This window comes from Mizuhopecten yessoensis, unplaced genomic scaffold, assembly GCF_002113885.1.
Source record: "Mizuhopecten yessoensis strain PY_sf001 unplaced genomic scaffold, ASM211388v2 scaffold8349, whole genome shotgun sequence".
Lineage (NCBI taxonomy): Eukaryota > Metazoa > Mollusca > Bivalvia > Pectinida > Pectinidae > Mizuhopecten > Mizuhopecten yessoensis.
The window spans coordinates 54,877-69,722 of record NW_018407503.1 but is presented as its reverse complement, the minus strand read 5'-3'; the positions used below and the strand labels follow the sequence as shown (position 1 = coordinate 69,722).

Sequence of the window (14,846 nt, the reverse complement as noted above, 5' to 3'; positions counted from 1 at the left end):
CCACCCAGCCCCTCCCCACCCAGCGACAGTCACCATCCCCACCTCTCCACCCGGCGACAGTCACCAGCCCCACCTTCCCAGCCAGCGACAGTCACCAGCACCACCTCCCCACCCAGCGACAGACACCAGCACCACCTTCCCACCCAGCGACAGACACCAGCACCACCTTCCCACCGAGCGACAGTCACCAGCAACACCTCTCCACCCAGCGACAGTCACCAGCACCCCCTCCACCAAGCGAAAGTCACCAGCACCACCTCGCCACCCAGCGACAGTCAACAGCACCACCTCACTACCCAGTGACAGTCACCAGCCAAACCTCACCATCCAACACCTCACCACCCAGCCATATTAACCAGCCCGACCGCTCCACACAGCCAAAACCATCAGTCACAGTTCACCATCCAGCCAAAGTCACCAGCTCCCCCTTTCTTCAAAGCAAACGCCATCAGCCCCATCTCACGAAAAAGCCGTAGTCATAAACTGTACCTCCCCACCCAGCCACATTACCCATCCCCCCCCAACATCCAGCCATAGTCCCCAGCCACAGCTCATCACCCCCTTAAACTCACCATCCCCAGCTCGCCACATAACCAAAGTCATCGGCCCCCTCTCCCCCCAGCAACAATCACCATCCCCAGCTAGCCACCTAGCCAAAGTCCCAGCACAAGCTCGTCAACAAGCCAAAGTCTCCAGCCCCACCTCGCCACCTAGCCAAAGTCACCAGACCCTCAATGGTACCAGGCAACAGTCACAAGCCCCAGTTCACCATCATGCCAACGTCACCAGCTCAACAAACCTGTCCACCAAGTCAAAGTCACCAGCTCCCCCTCTTTCCCCAGCCACAATCACCAGCCCCACCTCGCCACCTAGCCAAAGTCACCAGCTCCCCCTCTTTTCCCAGCCACAATCACCAGCCCCACCTCACCCCCTTGCCACATAAACCAGCCCCCCCACTCCACCCAGCGCCAGTCACCAGCACCCCCTCCACCAAGCGAAAGTCCCCAGCACCACCTCGCCGCCCAGCGACAGTCACCAGCACCCCCTCCACCAAGCGAAAGTCACCAGAACCACCTCGCCACCCAGCGACAGTCACCAGCACCCCCCCCCACCAAGCGAAAGTAACCAGCACCACCACTCCACACTGCCAAAGTCATACGCACCACTTCTCCATCCAGCACAAGCTCGTCAACAAGCCAAAGTCGCCAGCCCCACCTCGCCACCTAGCCAAAGTCCCCAGCCCCTCAATGGTACCAGGCAACAGTCACCAGCCCCAGTTCCCATCCAGCCAAATTAACCAGCCCCACCTCCCCCCCTAGCCACATAAACCAGCCCCCCCCCCCCACCCAGCGACAGTCACCAGCACCCCCCCCACCAAGCGAAAGTCACCAGAACCACCTCGCCACCCAGCGACAGTCAACAGCACCACCTCCCCAACCAATGACAGTCACCAGGCAAACCTCACCACCCAACACCTCACGACCCAGCCATATTAACCAGCCCGACCGCTCGACAAAGCCAAAACCATCAGTCACAGTTCACCATCCAGCCAAAGTCACCAGCCCCCCCTCCACCAAGCGAAAGTAACCAGCACCACCTCGCCGCCCAGCGACAGTCACCAGCCCCACCCCACAAAAAAGCCGTAGTCATAAACCGTCCCTCACCACCCAGCCCTATTAACCAGCCCGAACGCTCCACAAAGCCAACACCATCAGTCCCAGTTCACCATCCAGCCAAAGTCACAAGCTCCCCCTTTCTTCAAAGCCAACGCCATCAGCCCCATCTCACGAACAAGCCGTAGTCATAAACCGTACCTCACCATCCAGCCACATTAACCATCCCACCTCAACATCCAGCCATAGTCACCAGCCACACCTCATTACCCAGTTAAACTCACCATCCCCAGCACGCCACATAGCCAAAGTCCCCAGCACAAGCTCGTCAACAAGCAAAAGTCACCAGTCCCACCTCTCCACCCACCCAAAGTCACCAGCCCCACCTCATCACCAAGCCAAAGTCACAAGCCCCTCCTCTCCACCCAGCCAAAGTCATCGGCCCCATCTCTCCACCCAGCAACAATCACCATCCCCAGCTCGCCACATAGCCAAAGTCCCAGCACAAGCTCGTCAACAAGCCAAAGTCGCCAGCCCCACCTCGCCACCTAGCCAAAGTCACCAGACCCTCAATGGTACCAGGCAACAGTCACCAGCCCCAGTTCACCATCATGCCAACGTCACCAGCTCAACAAACCTGTCCACCAAGCCAAAGTCACCAGCTCCACCTCTTTTCCCAGCCACAGTCACCAGCCCCACCTCACCACCTAGCCACATAAACCAGCACCACCACTCCACACTACAAAAGCCATGAGCACCACTTCACCCGTTCAAATTGACAAGCCTCACCTCTCCACCAAGCCAAAGTCACCAGCCTGTCCTCTCCACCAAGTCAAAGTCACCAGCCCTACCTCGCCGCCTAGCCACATATACCAGCTCCACCTCTCTACCTAGCGAAAGTCACCAGCACCACCACTCCACACTGCAAAATTCATGAGCACCACTTCACTCGTTCACATTAACAAGCCTCGCCTCTCCACCAAGCCAACGTCACCAGCCCATCCTCTCCACCCAGCAAAAGTCACCATCCCCACCTCGCGACAAAGCCAAAGCCACCAGCACAAGCTCTTCAACAAGCCAAAGTCACTAGCCCCACCTCAATACCCGGCCAAAGTCACCAGCCCCAGTTACCATCCAGCCAAATTAACCAGCCCCACCTCCCCACCCAGCGGCAGTAACCAGCACCACCACTCCACACTGCCAAAGTCATACGCACCACTTCTCCATCCGTACACATTTACCAGCCCCACCTCTCCACCCGTTTGCGTTACAAATTCAGTGCACTCAGTGATGCGTTACATAATTGCCTAGCTTACATCTTTATCGTAGGTGAGACGAAACTAAACGACTCGTTCAATCGGGCCCTTTTTGAAACAACAAGTTTCATGGGCTTTAGGAAAGATAGAACTGGACATGGTGGTGGTCTCATGTGTTTTATCAAGTCCCACCTCCCTGGAGATTTAAATGTTGACATGAACGTAAATGACAATATATTATCCAATATTTGTGACATCTTTGATATGAAAAACACAATTAAATCTCCAACATGTTTTATGAAAAACTCGCAGCCCTCATCTGTTGATGTCATTTTAAGCAACAGTATATCTTTTTTTATTTAATACGTTTGCATTTAACAGTGGTCTTAGTGACTGGCATCATATGATTGGGACTGTTTTTAAAGGGAAATGTAAACCAGTTATGAAAGAAAAGAGGAAATATAGATAATTTAAAAATGTTGATGAAAAAACTTTCAGTGATGATATTAGTAAAATCGCTTTTGATGATGTTGTTGATATTTATTGGGCCCATGAAAAACTTATCACTGACATTATTGATGAACATGCTCCTGTAAAAGAAAAAGTAGTAAAACAGAAAAGGTGTCCATTTTTTAATTTAAACTTGCGTAAAGCTGTGTATAAGAAACGTATGCTTTTTTACAAATATTCTGTTTGCAAATCAGCCTCTAATTGGGAGGCATATCGTAACCATAGAAAGTATGTGTAAATTACGTAAACAATCTATGCGCAACTATTTTTTCGAACGCTGTGCAGGTGGTCCCAAATCAACAGATTTCTGGCCCACCATTAAACTAATTTTATCAAATAAGGGTTCTGCACAATGCAATAATGTAATTTTAAAGGAAAATGAGGCCATTATCAGTGATCAAACAGAGGTCGGCAATGTTTTTAATAATTTTTATGTAAATTTTGCTTCTGATATTGGTACAGAAGATTCTTCTGATGAAACTATATTAAAAGAGATAAGGGCACACAATAATGATCAGTCAAAGTTTTGTTTTAATCATGTCTCTCCTTTCGTGGTTGAAAGGCTATATCTAAGGTGAAGGCGAATAAGGCCACTGGTATCGATGGCATATCATCAAAACTCCTTAGAGCCGGTTGTACTGACATCAGTGTGCCACTGAGCGACATGATTTACCACCGTTTTGATAGATCAGAGTTCCCTTGACATCAGTGTGCCACTGAGCGACATGATTTACCACTGTTTTGATAGATCAGAGTTCCCCTGACTTCAGTGTGCCTCTGAGCGACATGATTTACCACTGTTTTGATAGATCAGTGTTCCCTTGAAGACTCAAGGAGGCACAGTTAGTTCCTGATTTTAGATAAACAAAACTACCTACTAGTCAGCATTATACCTTGTATATCGATTTTTTTTGAAAGAACCATGTGTGATCAACTGACTGCTTTTTTTAGTAATGTTTTTCATCCTTTCCTTGCAGCCTTCCGACCAGGATTTGGGTGTCAATCCATCCTGTTGCGACTTGTTGAGGATTGGCGTAGAGCCCTGCACAACCATGAGTATGTCGCTGCCATACTGATGGACCTATCCAAGGCTTTTGACTGTCTTCCTCATAACTTGTTGGTCGGGAAGCAGGAGGCCTATGGCCTGAGCAAAGCCTCAATTAACCTGGTGTCCTCTCGAGACACGTTGTTTCCCTCGTCGTGGTAAATTTTACCCGTGCTAGTATAGAGATTCATATAGCTACGTACGTAATGACCGTTCGTGAAGTCCGGCTGTAATGGCTTGGCGGGAATTTGTTTACTGTCCACATTCAGACTAACGAAATCGACCTTGTGGTGTTTGAAATTGAAAGGATTTTTGTTGGCGGTACCGTTAAACGCGTCCGTGTCGACCATACCCAGGACGATCCTCTTGGGCATCTGTCCTATGAACAGGTTGTCCTTGGTAAAGTCCATGTTACCTCGAGGCACGGACGTCACTTTCATTTCTATTCTCCGTATCGGATACTTGCCGGGAGTTATTTCCATAGCTCTTGCGAACGGTCGGATTCAAACGCACTTTCCTTGCTTACAGACAGATATCTTGCACGACTGCTTTAAACGTATCGCCCGCTACATTGAGACAGAACACGTCCTTACTGCGTGACATGTTTATTTCCACGTCGACGTTGTTGACTAAGTACCGTTCTTGTGCATGGATTTTCCCCATCAAATCGACGGTGCGACTTCTTGCCGTCATCGCTTTCCTCGCGACGTATCCCAAGTTTTCCTCGCCCTGAGTGTCCATTTCACCTGCGGTGTCTTTGTACCACATGGCGCCTGTCAGTTGAGAGTCTTTTGCTGCGGGCCCGTAACTTAACAGGGTTTCGATGTACGCTCTGTACGGATAGGCATTGTCGGGCGGAGACACCAGCCTTTCGTTTAGACTGACGCTCACGTTATTGAACAGCGAATGCAAGAATAAATTCGTCGGAGCTACGTTCGAATCATCTTCTAGGGCGATACCGTCGGCTTTCTTTACCAACTTGACTTTCACGAATAGGTTTGTGTTCTCCAGGTCTAGGTAATCTTCTCCGGATCCAGATATCTTAAACGTGTACGGACATCCGTCGTTGACTGACGTCACCGTACCGATCTGTTGCCAGTAGCCGTCTTCGACACTCGTCTGGTTGGGAGGTACGTCAAACAGATCCAATTCGAATTTCGCGCGCTCGCACGAATTCGGATGAACAACGACATGACTTATGCCCTGAGAAGTTTAATCGCGGACGAACGGAAAATCGCTACATATAATTTCTATTTATACACTTTTCTGCCCCTAATCATATAAATAGTCGACTCTTCTCTTTTTGTTACGTTTTAATTTTCGACGTCGTCCCGGCGGACCTTCTCTAACGTTGTCTAACGCCCGCTTTCTCAATTCACTTCCGGCGTTGCGAGCCCTAGACAACGCTGCAGTTTTGATATTCTTGCCGTCTATGACGTCGCCTGCTATTTCCATACCCGTTTTCAAACCAAGACCGTGACCACTCTGCATTCGATTTTCCGGCGAAAACGTTGTTTCCGCTTCCGGCTTGATCGAGATAATACCGATCGAACACGTAAGGATCGCTTCTGTATGGAGGATGTCTCATCTTGAAAGTTTTTGAAATGTTGATTACCGTCGTTTCAAATCGTATATATAACATCTTTAGGGAAAGTCTGAGGGTCTTCTTTTGAAATGTAGCGTCATCATTACTTTGCCGGTCTCGAACGGTACGGGTGCGCCCGTGTCGTCTCTCAGCGTGAGATTCACTTCTTGAAATTGACGCTGTTGCAAAGGTACGTAGTGTACGGGATCGAATACTTTACACACCGTGTCGCCAGGTTTTCCTTCTATCGGAACGATGCGTAGTAGTGGAGCTCTCGTATCTCCGACCATTCTCGATTCGACGAGAGGACAGTAAGCGAACAGAGAATAAAATCCTCTTCGAACGTCACCATTGAATTCCGCCGTGTGCATTCCGTCCGCGAATTCTTGGTTTCTAAAACCGAGCATTTCGCTTAAAGCCCGAGTGAGGTATACGTGCATGCCTTAGGTAATGTCAAGCCTAACTTTGTGATCTATGACTGCGTTTGACGGACGGATTTGGAATTACGTAACCTAGACTGCTGCTCAGTAGAGTGATCCACAACTCCGTGTGTCCGTTTGAAAACGATAAGTTGATTATACAACTTACGCCTACCGTGAACACTACGAAGACTTGAACGAAAAAAAACAATATCTCTCCTTTTGGTATTCTTTTGCCAAACACGGACCACCTAGCGTCGCTGCCTGATTCCGACATTTCTTGTAAGTAACCACGAAAGCGAGTTCCCATTTATAGATGTTTTGGTGACTCGCTTGACTAATAAGGCGACCACCTTCGTTGTTTTTGCACTGTAGACGGAGTGTGGAACGAGGAGATAAAACCGCTGTTCGTCTTCGTCTTCGTCTTTGCTCCACGTTTCGGGTATATTACGTAACTCGGGCGTGCGCTCGGGAGTTCTAGCGGTTCTCCTAGTCGGCGTGGCGGACGACAGTCTTTGCATTCTTGAGGTGTATGTCTTATTGCTTATCCAACTTTGGGGTGCATTCGAGCGTTTGAGTGTACCCATGAATTCGTCGAGACCCTTGGAAGCCACGTGTTTGAGTGAGGTCAGACGTGCGGCATTACCGACTAAATCCACCAGATTCGATCCAGGAATCACGGAGCTTCCTTTGTATTCGAATTCGCCGCGGTCGTTCCATTGAATGACGTCTTTAAATCTTCCCAACAACAGTTTAGTTTTAGAGTTCTATGTGGTCGACTTCGTTTGCTGATTCTACCCGAGGCTCGGGGGCCTCGGTAGGCGCCAGGGCCTTCGTAGTACTGTCCCTATCTAAGAATTATCTATAGCGATCGACGTATTTCCTAAGTTGCTGATCGTATAACGTCGCTTTCTGGCTGTCCGCCATATCCAGCCTATCCAACATCCTATTCATTTCTCCGTCCAGGGCGTTCAGCGACATCACGGACGTCGAGACGGGCGGTTTGGGTCGCGTCCAGACATGACCACGTGACGGATTCTCATTGAAATATGGAAGCCACTTTAGAAATGAGTCCCGGTAAGAACGTAGCCGCCACCGGGACTAAAAGAGCCGTGAGAAATCCACCCTTTTGAATGATTTTCTTCTTTTTACTTATAGCTAGGTTTTTTCTTAAGATCTTTCTGAGTTCCGATTTATGTCGTTTAAGAGCCGATCGTTGTTTCCCCGTACAGTGTACGTTTCCTAGCAGGATGTTTTTTGAGCATTCACAGATGATATTAATTAAATTCTGTCCGCTTTTTCTACGACCGCTTTTCTGACGCTAGGTTTAGCGCGAAAACTCTAATTCTCTTGCGTGTTTTTCTATGTTTGACGTAGCATACGTCATTCTAACATGAAAAATATTCCGATGATTTCTGAGAACTGACCGATACTAGTATATTTATACCTTTTCCGGTTCTTTTTCAAACGTTTAAACGGAATACACCTTTTGATATTCTCCTGGAAAAACAAACGAACGTAATTGAACTTCTTCGGCGTGTCTTGTTTCAAGTCGACGAGTAAATAACCGTGAGGTTTAGACGCTGCTGCTGAATATGCTTCGTGTAATAGCGTACCCCCTCCCGCAAACATTTGCTGAGACAGACGTCTTATCTGCGACGATTCTCTGGAGGGTTTCATCAGCACTATTTAATGGGGGTTGAGACTGATGTTTCTGTGATACTTCGTCTGGTGAAATAGATTCTGTACCACGTACATGACGCTTATGTTACCGTGATGACTCTTCTTGGTAAACAGCGAAGCTACGGAATCGTCGGCTTCCATCATCAGATCGTCGATGATGACTAGGTGTTTGAGAGTCGGATCGAAACTCTTCAAGTCCGGTAGGCCTTGTTCGAACTTGACGCCGTCTACGAACCCGTACAACGTCTGGTATTCTCTATAACACCAAACGACGTTGTCCGGTTTAGGAGTCACCATGTGATCGACGTTTGCCAGGAAGCGTTTTACGAACTCCGTGTTTCCACTTCCGGTAGGAATCGCGATGATGCACGTGAACGGATGTTTCCAGGGAAAGAAATGGGCCTCGCATGCGGGCGGTAAGAAGTGTAGTGGCGTAGACATCAATTCGTACGGTAGATTATAGTCGTACGAAACGACTGAGGTATTTTCGCTAAATTGCGCGGGCGAACGCCGTAATTCGAGTCCAGGATTACGTAGAGAAGAGTGTTTTCTCGCTACGTGTTTCCACAGAGAATTTCACAATGTGAACGATTTGGAACATGCCGGACACGCGTGAGGCATGACGACGTGATGACTAGGATTACGTAGATAAGAGTGTTTTCTCGCCACGTGTTTCCGCAGAGAATTTTCGATGCGTACGATTTGGACCATGCCGGACACGCGTATGGCATGACGACGGAATGATTTTTTTTCGCTTTCAAACTAACGACTTCAATATATACTATTTCATGTCCCCCTCGGCAATCCAAGAATCGAATTTCTTAGGCCATCCCAACCATCTCACGAGGACTTGGGTTTGCCCTTTTACCTTCTTCTTTTTCATTATCTGTTCGATTTTCCACTTGGTGTCTCTGTCTCGGTGCACTTTCTGTAGTTCGTATTCGTGAAACGATCCCTGTATCGGTTCGCCGTCGAACTCTTCGACTTTATACACGGGAATGTCTCCTCGATAATATCTGTGAGTCACTACAAATATTTCCTTCGTCCATTTCTGCTGCCATCCTCGTCGAAACTGACCTGATTTATAACTCAATCACGCTTGATCGCCATTTTTAAATTTGTATTTCCTCTTCGTTCGAGGCCCTTTCTTACCGTTTATGTGCTGGCCTTTTCTACGTAGGACCTCGTAAGGATTGTCTTTCGTTACTTCTTTAGGTAATAATCCGTACAGTGCCGAATGTACCCTGCCGTTAAAACTACGAACGATATCGGCCAACACGTCGGTAAACTTAAACGTCTGATTGGAATGAAAGTATCTGTACAAAATATTTTTAAACTTCCCTATAAACGATTCGGCAAATGCAGCTTTATGAGTGCTGTGACTTAAGACGTGCGTAACACCTACAGATTTACAATACTGTTGAAATAACTTATTCGCAAACTCTTTTCCGTGATCCGTTCTTATGATGTTTGGTTTTCGTTTGTCGAAAATAGTTTTAAAAGCTTCTAACACCGTACTGGCTTTCTTGTTTTTCAGGGGTAGAACCCAAGCGTACCGCGAAAAATGATCTATGACAACGAGCAAGAACCACGTGCCTTCGTTGTGTTCTTTAATGTCTTTTTTCGAACCTGTCTTCGGACACTGTAGGGGTCTTGATTCTGCAACCAGTCGGTTCTCTTTTGAAGACTGATCTTAAATTTTCCTTCTTTTCGGACGAACGCATACACACTCGAATGGCCCGAAATACCGGCAACGTGTTTAGGATCGTACCAGATCTTCTTCAGGTAATCTTTTTGCCGTTTTGACGACATTTTCTTTCTCTCGTACGGCTAGTGTATGGAGAGTTTGACAACATCATATGAATCTTATTGACTGCAGACTTAATGCATTCATAGAGTTTATTGCTTCCTTCAAGTTTTGTGACTAAAAATGAACCAATCATAAGCCTTGTTATAATTAATAACCAATCATAACACTTGTTTTAAAATAGCCAATAAAAAAACCTCGTTACAAATCGAACATTCCGATAATAGTATGAAGGATTCTATACAAAAAAAAAAAGATTAAAAATGACAACGACGCGCATCGAACCCACGTCTGCACATCCCCTTCCACTAGGGCCTTTAAGTGGACAAATAGTGTACAAAAAGTGGACAAATACGGACGAATGTGTACAAAATAAGGACAAAAAACAATATGGACAAATGTGTACAAAACAAGTACAAAATACAATACAGAATCAGCAGTATCTGCATATTTTTACATCAAAAAAGATTATTTCGTATTTGTTTTAATTTAGTCTCAAAATACATTCTTTCATATTGATTTATTTATCTATTTATCTATTAATATTACCTTAGTCTCAAACCTCTTAAAAAAAAAAAAATGACAACGACGCACATCGAGCCCGCGACCACACACCCCGTACGCTAACGTTCTAACCTCTGCGACTTGAGCGCCTGACGCGTTCGACGACCGTGACGTCATCTAAAGTTTCCCGTACGATTCTGACAAGTTCAGACGACACACTTTTCTACAGTCTATCCGACTTCCTCCGTCATCACCAATTAATACAATGGCAAGCAGACATGTACAGGAAGGAACGACAAAACATATCAAACGACAAGGAGCGCATTAGGAAACAACATCGCCAAAGAATGCATAGACAACGACGTGCAAGCGGCCAGTATTCAGTATTACACGCTACCCTGTAGGTATATTGTCAATAGAATCACTTACCTCATTCTTTTATTATACCGTTAGCTAATGTGTTATTGTTAATTGTCTACTGGTTAACTATTATTTTTAGTTCAAACAAGGACGCAATACCACCTGCTACAGCACCGACCCACTCAATTCCTACACGAAAAATAAGTTCATCTTAGTTTAATACCACACTGGAAAACATTGTAAATATCCCGTGGATTTTATATTGTAAATAACGCATTTGTAACTATTTGTTGTTTTTAGATTTGTTTTATGCATAAGATTATTAAGGAAAATGAAAATACATGATTAAAAAAGCAGAAAAATAGGAGAAAAGAAAAGAGAAAACCCAGGTCTGTCAAGCATTGCAGAAGTGACGTAGATATGGGGCCGTAGGTTCATGGGGGTTGCTAGGGCGCCATATTAGATCCAAGACGGCGGATTTCCTTAGCAACCACACCCCATATCCACGTCACTTCATTACAGATGAAAGCAAACCCTGACAAATTCCAGGCCATTTGTATAGGGAAACGTTCGGTAGTTGCTATACAGTCTTTTAGTATTGGCGAAATAGATATTGTTCCTGACAGTGTTGTCAAACTTTTAGGTGTGAACTTTGATTCAATTTTAAACTTTGAAGGTCATATCTCTGAAATTTGTAGGAAAGCCTCAAGGCAATTGTCCATTTTAGAGCGAATTGGGAGTTTTTTTAACCAAACAAAGTAGACTTGTAATTTATAATTCATTTATTGTTTCAAATTTTAACTACTGTCCTAAAGTCTGGCACTCTTGTTCCATGAAGAGTGTCAGAAAGCTCGAAAAGATACAAGAAAGAGCTTTAAGGTTTATACATAATGATCAGAACTCATCCTTCAGACACTTACCCAGTATTACCAACAGCGACAGGGATCATATAAGGCGTCTGAAGGAAATGGGTTGTGAGGTTTTTAAAATTATAAACAAAATTTCTCCTGAATATATTCATAATCTTGTAAATATTATGATGTCTAATTATGACTTCAGGAAAGAAAATACTGCAGAGGTGCCCAGGGTCAACATTGTGAAGTATGGACATAAATCGTTTGCTTTTGAGGCCGCCCGGGTGTGAAACAGTCTCCCAAATGACTTCAGAAAAGTTGAAAACTTCAAAGAATTCAGGAGGCTGGTCCATTCCTGGGATGGCCCCATCTGCCTTTGCAATACCTGCAAAGAGTGATACTTCATACTGTGCCCTAGTTACCTCTGCCACCTGACATTTTGGATTGTTTGATACTGTTATTGTCTTATCTCATTTCTTATTTGTTTTAATTCTATTCTTATTTTATTTTAATTCCATGAAATATTTTTTTTTACAAAACTTGATAAATTTTGTTAATTGATTTCGGTATCATGTTTAATTCACACTGTAATAGTGTATATTCTGTCAATTTTTATTCTTTGCTATATTAGCATTTTATGTATATTCCACTTCATAGTGTTTTAATCCTAAGTCCTAAGTAATTCTTGTATGATATACAAGTATTCATTCACTATTAAGGATCCCCGTCCCAGCCAGAGCAAAACACTAAGAATTCCACTGTCGTTGTTTAGTGTTAGAGTCAACTGCCCCTGATTACCATTTTGACAATGTTGTTATCTTCCCTTGAATAGATTTCGTTTGAATAACGTTTCGACTACAGAGTTGTGTCCCTTGCGTTGAAAATCTCAAATCGCAAAAGTGTTGGCAAAAAAGTTGTCGTAACGATGTAAACAACATCGTGGCAGTGATGGCCGACATGCAAGCCCGACGCCAAATCGGCCGTTTTAGATATAAACTACACGCATTAACTGACAATAATAATAACAACAACGATGTCCAATATCAACTGCTAGACCACGACTATGCGACGAAACAAAGTGACACTCTTTCACAGATTGAAGAGACGCTGACTACTGAGGCCCCTACTACTGGAATTTTACTGATGAGCCGACAACGATGTCCGTTGTTCAGTACTAGTGATCACGACTACGCCAATAACTTTTTAACCTGTTCGCAGGATAGACGAGTGTTTGAACTCGCGGTGTTATCTGAATATCTGGACCAGAAAGGTTGTAAGGAATGCGGTACTAGGCTACGGTTGTGCAATAGCCAACAGGAGAGACATTTTGGCCTGTGAAGTATTTTATACACAAGTAAATGTATCACACGACATCACAATAGTCAGGATTATATGCCCAATATGCCTATTTTTCAAGTTAGGGTTAGGTTTTTTTATATTACATACAACATTGTTATGTTTACAATGTGATATTTTATACCATTATATCGTATGTTGTTATTTGTACATAATGTAAAAGTTTATTATTGTTGTATAGTGTGATATTTGTTAAACTACAATATTTGTTGTTATCTATATATAATGACAGTGTATTAATGCTATATAGTATGTTATTTGTACATTATGTAGAAATTTATTATTATTGTGTAAAGTATGTGGAACTTTGTTATTGTTGTTCATTGTGACATTTTTGCTATGACACAGTAAAGTACATTGTTATAATGTTATTCATACACAATGTGCAATTTGTTTTATATTGGTTATTTAGTAATTTTATTGATTGGTTGCCCACTGTATTATATTTAAAGTGCCCTATTTTATGTTGTAAATTGTATATATGACTTTTTGGGATTTAGAATTATTATTGGTACAAATGGAAGAGTTGTCTCTCTTTTTTGTTTAGTTTTTTTGTATCTTTAAATTTTTTGTATAATAAGCAAGTCCGCAAGATTTTTATTTTTTGTCACCTATACTTTATTTTCGTTGTCCTAAACGTGATGCATTGGCACTAGGAATTTTATCGATTCATGTAATGAGCATTTTTGTTTGTTTTAGTACAATGTATTATTGTTAGAGAATTACTCAGTTTTTTGTGTTTTGTTCAACAATATTGACATTGTTATTATTTTTCATGTGTTATATTTCTAATAAACCATCGTTGCATTAAATAAAATGTATTTTGTTTCATTTTCAAATATTTTTTTTCATAATTTCCCAAAAAATCTTAAGAAACTCCCGCAAGATATGGGATTTTGTTCAGAAATTATTTTGTTATGCAATAGCTATGCCGTAGAAGAAAAAAAATGCCTCATTACATTTTTAGGCGGAGGGACGAGGATCCTTAACTCTTTTATTTACCTATTTTGAATACTACTTATATGTGACCACATTTAATGCTTTTCGTACATTAACACTATTTTTATATATATGTCCCGGGGGTCTTTGTAGGTAGGGGACTCCCAATCACTTAGAAATCTGTGATATGTATCCTTTCTTTTTCTGTGATGATTATTACTGGGTTTTTTTTTATTAATATATGTGATTATCTCCCTTTACTTGTAATATAATATGTTTTTGTTATTTTTACATATGTTTGTCACAAAAATAGCTCTCAAGAGCTAATTCCCTTTGTTTACCTGTATGCGACGTTAAATAAAGTTTCTTGTATCTTGTATCTTGTTGTACCCAACCAAAGTCACCAGCTCCATCTCGCCACCTAGCCAAATTAACCAGCCCCAACTCACCACCCAAAAACAGTCACAAGCCCACCCTCCCCACCCAGCCAAAGTCACCAGCCCCACCTCACCAACAACCGACAGTTACCAGCCCAACCCCCCCACCCAACGACAGTCACCAGCACCACTTTTCCCCCCAGCGACAGTCACCAGCCCCACCTTGCTCCACCCAGCGACAGTCCCCAGCCCCACCTTGCTACACCCAGCGACAGTCACCAGCCCCACCTCCCCAGCCAGCGATAGTCACCAGCACCACCTATCCACCCAGCGACAGTCACCAGCCCCACCTCACCACCCAGCGACAGTCATCAGCACCACCTCATCACCCAGCGACAGTCACCAGTCCCACCTCACCACCCAGCCAAAGTCACCAGCCCCACATCCCCAACCAGGGACAGTCACCAGCCCCACCTCACTACCCAGCGACAGTCATCAGCACCACCTCCCCACCCAGCGACAGTCACCAGCATCACTT

General features: G+C 44.3%; 3 protein-coding genes across 3 annotated transcripts in view; all 3 read left to right on the top strand.

Annotated features, from left to right (window-relative positions):
• The window catches only part of LOC110455647 (vegetative cell wall protein gp1-like), a gene marked incomplete at its 5' end in the record, with an annotated part of 5,108 nt that extends 4,632 nt beyond the window's left edge, over positions 1-476 (top strand). The window contains one exon of the mRNA XM_021505894.1: positions 9-476. Within this exon, the coding sequence (XP_021361569.1) occupies positions 9-476 (468 nt within the window). The remainder of the gene's footprint in view (positions 1-8) is intronic.
• Positions 477-1,440: 964 nt separating this feature from the next.
• On the top strand, positions 1,441-2,367 carry LOC110455646 (vegetative cell wall protein gp1-like). Its single transcript, XM_021505893.1, has 2 exons — positions 1,441-1,583; positions 1,827-2,367. The coding sequence occupies exons 1-2, from the start codon at positions 1,441-1,443 to the stop codon at positions 2,365-2,367; spliced, it is 684 nt and encodes a 227-aa protein (XP_021361568.1).
• An 8,835-nt stretch (positions 2,368-11,202) lies between these two features.
• Positions 11,203-14,846, top strand: part of LOC110455645 (extensin-like) — an 8,740-nt gene continuing 5,096 nt past the window's right edge. The window contains exons 1-3 of the mRNA XM_021505891.1: positions 11,203-11,210; positions 11,842-11,920; positions 14,332-14,799. Of these exons, the coding sequence (XP_021361566.1) occupies positions 11,203-11,210; positions 11,842-11,920; positions 14,332-14,799 (555 nt within the window). The remainder of the gene's footprint in view (positions 11,211-11,841; positions 11,921-14,331; positions 14,800-14,846) is intronic.